This window comes from Eretmochelys imbricata, chromosome 3 (assembly GCF_965152235.1).
Source record: "Eretmochelys imbricata isolate rEreImb1 chromosome 3, rEreImb1.hap1, whole genome shotgun sequence".
Lineage (NCBI taxonomy): Eukaryota > Metazoa > Chordata > Testudines > Cheloniidae > Eretmochelys > Eretmochelys imbricata.
This window is the reverse complement of record NC_135574.1, coordinates 101,382,615-101,392,836: the sequence shown is the minus strand read 5'-3', so window position 1 is coordinate 101,392,836 and position 10,222 is coordinate 101,382,615. Positions and strand designations below refer to the sequence as shown.

Below are 10,222 nucleotides of genomic sequence, written 5' to 3'. Positions count from 1 at the left end.
TACAAGGATGAGGAAGGAGAAAAATTGTTTTCTTTAACCTTTGAGGCTAGGACAAGACGCAATGGGCTTAAATTGCTGCAAGAGCAGTTTAGATTGGACATTAAGAAAAACTTTATAATTGTCAGGGTAAGCACTGGAACAAATTGCCTAGGGAAGTTGTGGAATCTCTGTCATTAGAGGTTTTTAAGAACAGTTTAGACAAACACTTGTCAGAAATGACCTAGTTATTATGTATTCCTGCCTTGAGGACAGGGGACTAGACTAGATGACCTTTTGAGGTCCATTCCAGTCCTACACTTCTATGATATGATTCTATGATATGACTGGTGTAGTGGAATAAATGCTCTGTTGTCTAGATGAGCTTGTGGCTTGGATAAGAATTGGTGGGCTGTGTCTCAAGCCATTCATGATGCAGATAATGTTGGTGAGCTGAGGAAAGCAGCAGAAGAACAGATGGAACTTGGCATGCTTGATTGACAGTGTTGGACTGCCATTTGTAACACAGGGTTTGAGGCTTATATGTGATACTAGACGCTGGGCTAATCTGGATGTTCAGGTAGTGGTTGTGATCATGAGCACTTTTTTCATCTGTGCCTAATCAGAAGAGTGTGATCTCATCCATCTAATGTGGCTCTTGCTACACATACCCATGCTTTTTTACCTTAAGATTAGACTTTACACTGAGACCTCTTTGGAAACTGAAATCAGTGCAGAATGTGACAGCCTATTTCTTAAGCGGAGTGTCATATCAGAAATACATTTTCCACAGTACTCTGGACCTGCACAGGCTAGCAGTCAGATTCTCCAGCTGGAATTCAAAGTGTTGGTTTAGCTTATAAAGCCATGACTAGTTACCTAAGAAACCTGCTACCTCTCTCCCCATGACATAATGCCAGAGTTAATATTGGAGGGTGTACACAAGCTACATGCCCCTTGTCATGAACAGGAAGGGCTGCTGGCAGGGCAGTTTCGATTAAAGGTCTGATCAGAGTCTGGATCTGCTAATCTTTAGGGCACACTGCATCTTTCCTCCCAGGCATTTGGAATGGGGATTGTTGAAGACCAAAGAACATTTTTTGTTCATTGTGGGAGTTATTTTATAGTTGGGGAGGTCATTGGGGAGCTATTGTGAAATTAAATTATAGCAGGGTGCCCAGAACTTAGAATGGGTGTCTACATTGTTTTTGTACACACACACACACTTTTATCTGATACCCTTATAGGGCCTCCGCCCCAGACTTGACCAAGACATGCCTGCTAAAATGAAGAAAGGCTATTACAATTCTAAGTGTGCTCACGGCTGAAGCCAAGTCTGATTATACTTTACCATTTGGCAAGATTTCATTAGAACTAGGGTGGGACCTTGCTTTGTTGTTAAGAAAAAAGAATGTCCTTTATTTTAATATCTGGTAATGAGCTACTTTCTTCCTAGGGTGTGGCTGTAATTGGGAGCTAAACTCTGATTCTATGACATTCTCCAAAGCTACAATAAAATCAGACACAAAAGACTACCATTAAAGGAAGTTCTGTGTGTAAAGCAGTCTAAAACTCTTCGGGATATCATTTATTACCAGTACAAGATGGATCTGTAGAAACCAACCTTTCATGGACCACTTATTTTCTTAAGTAATGGAAGAGGCAGTAGGATGCTATATAAACATCACTTCTGAAGGAATTATGGGGGATGATTGTCTACACTTAACATTTTTTTAGATGACACTTTAAAGCCTGGTTGACACTAGGAAATTAGGTTGGTATAACTGTTGCTCAGGGCTATGAAAAATTCGCACCCTTGAGTGATGCAGTTAAACTGACTTAACCCCTGGTGTAGACAGCACTAGGTTGATGGGAGAATTTTCCTGTTGACCTAGCTACTGCCTCTCAGGGAGGTGGCCTACCAACTCATATGGGAGAAGCCCTCCTGTCAGCACAGGTAGCATCTTCACTGTGGCGTTGCTGCACTGCTACAGTGTTTACAGGTGTCAGAGTAGCAGCCGTGTTAGTCTGTATTCGCAAAAAGAAAAGGAGGACTTGTGGCACCTTAGAGACTAACCCATTTAATTTAGTGTTTACAGTGTAGACAAGCCCTAAAGGTATGTCTGTGCTGCAGCTGGGAAGTGTGACTGTAATACATGAGGACATGTAGATCACGGGCAGCATGTGTATGTCAAAGTTAGCTCGAGTGACAATAGCAGTGAAGTCACAGCAGCACCATAAGCGCCCAGGATCCTGGGTGGGCAAAGCTAACCCATGCATGGCTTCCTGCTATTGTCTGTGAGCCTCTGTAGTACTCTGATAAGAAGAAGCAGTGTTAGTACTCTGGCACTGGCGGAGTCTCCAAGGGCACTGGGGAAACCCTCGCGCAATGCAGCTCTTTCTACTCATTGAAAAAGATGTGACTTGTGTTTGCTGCAGAGCTCCACTTACCGATGCAACGGATGGGACTGGAGGGCCATAGCCATGACCGTACCCAATTCAGACATATATTCTTTGGGTTGGTAAGTGATTTCAATGAGAACAGCCTGCCCCCACCCTTTACCATGCTTAATAAAGCCAGCCAAAAGGTGTCTGATCCCTGTATTAAGTGCACTAGAGTCAGGAAAAGGTTCTGTGGGTCTTTTCTTTCTTTAAGTTCACTTGTACTGGGCCAGCCGGAGTTTGGCTCTAAGATGTTATCCTAAATCTATTTGTTATAAGTATATATATATATATATATATATATATATATATATATATATATATATATATATAATGGATCAGATGCTCAGTTGCTATGCCAGAGAGTTTTAGAACTGCTTAGCTGGAGAGCTTCCTTTAATGTTAGTCTTTTGTGTCACAGCTTGGTTTAAGTCAATGGAGCTAAGCTGATTTACACCAACTGAGGCTCTGACCTTATATTTATTCTATGAAAACACAGTGTATTGCTGTGAAGACTGTTACTGAAGGCTAATATTTTTCATGCAGCAATTACAAAGTGAATTTTATTGAAAAACAAAAATGATTATTAATAATACCCTTTATATTGAAGTGGTCTTAAATCAGTTTGATTTATAAAGACAAAGTGGTACAATATAATAAGCCTATTAAAAAAATAGCACAGTCATGATGATACGGCAGCAACCAAATGTGTGTGCATATCAATAAAACAATGAATCCTAGCATGTGGCAATTTTATAATCTAAGGCAGGGAAACTGACCAGAGAGCAGAACTGATTTAACCAGCCTCTGGGATTCTGAGTACTTCTGGATATTACTAATTTTATTGACAATAAACAGAACTGTTGACAGTTCAATTCATTTTCTTACACAAGCAGTATAAAAGAGTGTAGTATGTATCCAAAATTATGGAATACAGCAGAACTGAGGTAGTATGAGTTATGAGGTTACAGTAAGTATACAGATAATAAAAGTACAATAAAAGCAATATCAATATTTTCAGTCCATTTCATTTGGTCAATGATTCCACATATAGTTCAGTTATTCATCGAATATGTGCAGTAAATCAATGTCTCTTAATTATTTTATTTTTGTCAACTGAATTTCTATCATCAATATTTTGATCTGCAGCCATTGACATGGCATGTATTTATTGGCTGCAATCATATGGATTCTAAATGTCTTGTTTAAGTACAGGAAACCAGCACATTTCCCTGCTGCTCAGTATTCCATTGCAAAGACAGAGGAGGATGGGCAGAGAACTGCTACTAACTGTTAAAAAGTAAATATGGGGAAAATCTAGTGAGGCTTGTCATTTAGAACAGATTTGACTAAGCATCTGTCAAGAGCGTGACCCATTTACCAACATTTATTGCAAAAAGAAAAGGAGGACTTGTGGCACTTGTGGCTCACTTCGCTGTAGCTCACGAAAGCTCATGCTCAAATAAATGGGTTAGTCTCTAAGGTGCCACAAGGACTCCTTTTCTTTTTGCGAATACAGACTAACACGGCTGTTACTCTGAAACCAACATTTATTGGTTTTGGAGAGATAAAGAACATACTTTGAATGTCAGAGACCCATCAGAAAAGAGAACTGGAAAGAAGAAATGCAAGTTACTAAACAAATATTAAAATGATCAATTATAAAAGGGAACTTTACACATATAGACACAATATGTATGGGGATTTCTTTGAGAAAAATTAGAATTTGTGTTTGTTGGGATACAAGGAAAAATATGACCGTCAATTATAGCTATGTCTTAAAATTAAAAAAGTACTAGTGACTGCCCCATAGCAATGTTCTGTCACTGTGTTTTTTGAGTATTATACAAAATTGTTTGTTAAATTATTTGATCAGTCTTTTACACAGGTGGCCAAACTTACTCCATATGGACCCTGGGCTACCAATTAAAGTGAAGGATATGGCAAGCTACATCTCATAGCACTTGCTCTGAGCGTTAACAACTTATATGTGCAGCTCCTGTGTGAGTGCACGAGCAGTATGTTTGCTATAAAAAAACAATCTTTACAAAACAAGGTTAGCTTTCAGTTTTACACAATGTGATCTCTCTACTGAAATATCAGTGAAACATGCTGGGAATCTTTTTCCTAGTAACATGCTGTCTGTGTATGATTTAGTGTTTGGTTTCGCTATATATTAACTGAGTGCAACCCAACAGAAACTCATTCATAACAATTTCCACTACTTTTATAGACACTGTGCCTGTGCCCAGATAAGAAGGAAAGAACTAAATTAAAAAGGAAATTGCTTAGTTTAGTTTATAAAATTGCTAAGAACTGACATTGTCAAAGCAAGGGGAGTTTTAATAGTTTTATATTAAAGAGATGTCTATTTTGTTATGAATAGACTCAAAAAAGCATAGTTCTAACATCTAGGATTAACACTGACAGTAATGTAGACAGTGGCATTCCTTTTCTTCTAAAGTCTTTAAATTAAGTCTTCGCACTTACTGATCACCGCTGTACTGAAACTGTACCATGGTATTAATCTGAGATGACAACCAGATTAAAAAACATCCTGTGCTCCTGCAACTCAAAAATAATTTTAAAAATGCACAAATGTGCATACTTTGGTCCTGATTCTGCTCTCAGTTATCATGTCAAATCCAAAGAATCTCAGTTGGCGTAACTGAGAGCAGAATAAGGCCCTACATTCCCCATACTATATTCTTTCCACAGACACCTTCTGTTTCCTCACGTAGGCCCTGAGCTTGCACACTACTTCATATAGGTACATCCCCACTCCTACATGGAATCTCACTGAATACATTAATAACAGTCCCTAGCTCTCATGTATGGCTTTTCATCCATAGATCTCAAAGCACTTTACAAAGGAGGTCAGGATCATCCCCATTTTACAGTTAGGAAAACTGAGGCGCAGAGAAAAGTGATTTATCCAGGGTTCCTCAGCAGGTCAGTGGGAGTGCTGGGAAGTGTTCTATTCACTAGGCCACATTAGCATTTCCACACTACATCCTCCCCCACAAACACAGACAGACGCTCTTATTTATTCACTGAGCGGGTGGCATATTCCGACACTTTAAGAAAGATAGCCCTTAAGAGTTAGCAATCTAGAAAGAAAACATACAGACAAGGGGCTTTTCATAATACTTTTGCAGCCTAATGCAATATTTCAGAAAAATAGAAGATGATACCAGGATCTCTCGCCTAAGTTATAATGACGCTGAAGCAGGCAAAGAGCCCTAATGAGAAATGGATATTCTCTGTTGTTTAGCTGTGCATCCACAAGCAAGGCAATGTTGTTGAGTGGCTTGTCCCAGAGAGGCCAAAGACTCAGAAGAATGGGAGCTGGTGCAGAGACCCACAGACTCCAAAGCTGTCCACACTGCTTCCAAGATCAAATAAACCATGATTTATCATCCCTGCTCGTATCACTGAGGTTGCCTGATTTTAGAAGGTTAATATTATTATTTTAGATAATATGGGTTATAGGCTCACCAACTAACTTGATCAGAAGATAATAAGGCTTTTGTCCTTATTAGGCTCCACAGAGTTTGCAAGTACCCTTGGGGTATATGACAAGGACACTCACATTGAGATAAATGGAATAGTAATTAAATAGTAATTAAATGGAAAAAGAATCAGAGTTATAGGGCAATAATATTGTTCTAGAGATACATATGGTATTATATACTATAAAGCTTTTGATTAATATACTCACACCCTTCCTTGATAACCTGGTGGTAAGACACAAAGGAGCAGCCTCGCCTCTGGCATGCCAAGAGAGTTCAGGTCCAGGTTCCTAAATTCTTGAGTGGGAGGTGCAGAGCTTATGAGAAGCTAGAGAGCTAAAATCTATAGAAAGACTAGAAAAGCTGATGTAAGAGTTTTACTTAACTAACTGACTTAAAACTTAAGAATTAAAACTACCAATTAATAGACTAATAAAAGAATAATAAGCTCTGAACTATGAACAAAGAAACTACCTAGGCATGGTGGGTTACCCTTCTTATAGAGCTTGATGCTTGAGTCCTCCTTTTATGTCCAAACATAATTTTTCACCCACAATATATCAGGGTACACTTACTTTATAGGCTGGCATGTTTGTGCATATAGATAGAATCATAGAATATCAGGGTTGAAAGGGACCTCAGGAGGTCATCTAGTCCAACCCCCTGCTCAAAGCAGGACCAATCCCCAACTAAATCATCCCAGCTAGGGCTTTCTCAAGTCTGACCTTAAAAGCCTCTAAGGAAGTAGATTTCAATCACCTCCCTAGGTAATGCATTCCAGTGCTTCACCACCCTCCTAGTGAAAAAGATTTTCCTAATATCCAGCCTAAACCTCCCCTCTGCAACTTGAGACCATTACTCCTTGTTCTGTCATCTGCTACCACTGAGAACAGTTTAGATCCATCCTCTTTGGAACCCCCTTTCAGGTTGTTGAAAGCAGCCATCAAATCCCCCCTCATTCTTCTTTTCGGCAGACTAAACAATCCCAGTTCCCTCAGTCTCTCCTCATAAGTCATGTGCTCCAGCCCCCCTAATCATTTTTGTTGCCCTCTGCAGGACTCTTTCCAATTTTTCCACATCCTTCTCGTAGTGTGGGGCCCAAAACTGGACACAGTACTTCAGATGGGGCCTCACCAATGCCAAATAGAGGGGAACAATCATGTCCCTCGATCTGCTGGCAATGCTCCTACTTATACAGCCCAAAATGCCTTCTTGTCAACAAGGGCAACACTGTTGACTCATATCCAGCTTCTCATCCACCGTAACCCCTAGATCCTTTTCTGCAAAACTGCTGCCTAGCCGCTCGGTAATCTGCAGACTTGCTGAGAGTGCAATTGTGCCATCTTCCAGATCATTAATGAAGATATTGAAGGAAACCGGCCCCGTGACCGACCCTTGGGGCACTCCACTTGATACCGGCTGCCAACTAGACATGGAGCCATTTAACACTACTCGTTGAGCCCGACGATCTAGCCAGCTTTCTATCCACCTTATAGTCCATTCATCCAGCCCATACTTCTTTAACTTGCTGACACGAATACTGTGGGACATAGGTGACATATACATACATATTAATGACCACTAGTTCATATTTACATCTGTTATTTTTTTCCTGACCTGTTGTTTGCATGTTCTTTGTGGTGTATCTGTTTCGTTTAAAGAGGATATAAACTTAGGTAACCCCTCTGTACCAACTTGCTTTAACGCATCCTCACATGTCTATGTTAAAGGTCACAACCATATACGGACCTTATGCTTTAGCTGATCACCACATATCAAGATGAAAGATCCTGAACATATATATGCTAACTTTGCCTAAGCTCAACATACAGAATGTGGCCTGTAGATCCCTTGCGTTACAGCCAAAAATACTCTAATATAAATCTATAAACCTATTATTATAAAACAAATAATCAAACCCATAAGAAAAGATATATAGGCAAGCAAGCAGGCTAGCCCTATAGGCTACACTGATCATAGCCAGAAGGAAAGAGAAGAGTCCTGGGAACTAGTGTCAGCATAGCAACCAACCAAAGCATCCAGGGATAGGCAGGCTGGGAGGGAGAACAGGACTGATGGACAGAGGGAGGATGTGACTGTAGGTAAGTGATATTTACTCGATGCAGATCTGAGAGTATTTGTTGCCAGATCAGAATCTTCCTTGACTTAATGGAAAGCTCCTGTTCTCTCCAGATGTTACCATCTGTGTGTCTGGCCTGTCCACTTTGACGTCTATATCTTTGATTTATGTCTCCAAGAAGCTGCTGCCAAATGGGCTGCAGAATCTAAACCAAACAGTATTCAGGAGGAATGTGAGTATTCTACGACACTGACTCTTCTTTAAAAGAACTGTTGAAAGAAAGATACAACTTAAAACAAAAACAGTTTTAAAAAAAGAAAATCTGGAGGATATCTCCAGTCTCCTTACTGCTGCAGGGAGAGATCTATATCTGCTAAAATGTACATTTCCTGAGGCAGCTCTGTGGAGCTTCTGCTACTCATGATACGGGTAGCTGGTGGATAAGGGGGGGCCAACAGGTGTGCTGTTGCATTAGCCGGGCCATGATTCATCCCAAGGAGAGTCTCAGTTCAGAAAAAATCTAATGATTAAACTGGTTTTGAAACAGAATTACACTTTTATCCCCTCCAAGACCTTAATGAATTAAATAAAATTAATTTTCTAAAAGTTCTGGTAGATTAATATGTTTATTATTTTCTTTTTTTCTCTCTGCAGATACCTCAGCTGGATGAATACCCAGGAAAGCAATAAATAACTCTAAATGCATTTCAGCATTAGGGCAAAAGTTGCCTGTGCAACATCCAGCCGGCTGAGACTACAACGTACTTAAGTGGGTTTGAGATCTCAGGAAAGATGCAGTTTTGCTGTGAATCTGTAAATGGCTCCTGCATAAAAAGCAACTGGTCAAGCAATATCCGTATGTCCATGTATATCTTAATGGTGTGCATCATCCTGGCCACGTTGGCTGGAAATCTGACGGTTATCGTCTCAATAGCACACTTCAAGCAGCTCCATACGCCTACAAATTTCTTGATCCTTTCCATGTCCACTGTTGACTTTTTGTTGGGGTGTTTCATCATGCCTTACAGCATGGTGAGGTCTGTGGAGAACTGCTGGTACTTTGGAGAACTCTTCTGCAAAATCCATACTAGCATAGATATTATGCTCAGCACAGCCTCCATTTTCCATCTTTCCTTCATTTCTATTGATCGCTACTGTGCTGTGTGTGACCCACTGAGATACAAATCTAAGATAAATACTTGCATCATAGTGGTCATGATCGTCATAAGTTGGACCGTCCCTGCCATTTTTGCCTTTGGGATGATCTTTCTGGAGCTAAACTTAAAAGGAGCAGAAGAAATTTTCTATAATCATATCCACTGTGTTGGCGGCTGCTTTGTCTTCTTTAGCGAAACTTCAGGTGTGGTGTCCTCCATGATTTCCTTCTACATCCCTGCATTTGTTATGTTGTGCATCTATGGGAAAATATATGCTATAGCCAAGAGGCAGGCAAGATCCATTAAAGATGCAGCTAGCCAAACACAAATCAGATTTGAGATGAAGCACCACATTTCACCAAGTAGAGAAAGGAAAGCTGCAAAGACATTAGGCATAGTGATGGGTGTTTTTCTCATATGCTGGTCTCCGTTTTTCTTCTGTACTGCCACCGACCCCTTTATGAATTACTCAACACCACCTATTCTTATTGATGCATTGATGTGGTTTGGTTACCTGAATTCTACATTTAACCCCTTAGTGTATGCATTTCTTTACATGTGGTTTCGCAGAGCACTAAAGCTGATTCTATTTGGCAAAGTTTTCCAAGAGGACTCTTCCAGGACTCAATTATTTTTAGAATAACATACTTAGAATTTTTGCACTCGCTACATTTAGCAATTGGCTGGAGATTGTGCTTACAAAAATAGCAGTTAAAAGAGAAGAAAATCAAGAGCTGTTTGTTTACCCACTTGTGAAGACTGGTTCAGGTAGCAAACTGTGGTACGTTAAACTTTGTCTCAGTACAGACTGGAACTTGCCCCAAATTAGGCTTAGCGCTTTGGTTATTATGATTAATGATTTATTTAGCACTTAGGATGTTCTGAGCTCTTTACAATACACACAAGTAAAGAGGAAGCTTGCAGTTTAAAAGAACGTTCAATCACTTTGTGCAGAGAAATCATGTAATTCTGATACACTAAGCACTGGGTTTTTTTGGAAGGCCTGTCTCACATTTTTATAAAGCAAGCGCTCAACAGATTTCGTTGCTGAACTG

The 10,222-nt window shown here is 39.9% G+C and overlaps 1 protein-coding gene across 1 annotated transcript; it reads left to right on the top strand.

The window, feature by feature from the left end:
- Positions 1-8,802: 8,802 nt before the first annotated feature.
- Positions 8,803-9,810, top strand: TAAR1 (trace amine associated receptor 1). Its single transcript, XM_077811756.1, has one exon. It carries the CDS (start codon positions 8,803-8,805, stop codon positions 9,808-9,810), a length of 1,008 nt encoding a protein of 335 aa, XP_077667882.1.
- Positions 9,811-10,222: the final 412 nt, after the last annotated feature.

Coding starts and splice junctions, on each gene's coding strand:
- TAAR1 (XM_077811756.1), top strand. CDS start 8,803: ATGCAGTTTTGCTGTGAATCTGTAAATGGCTCCTGCATAAAAAGCAAC.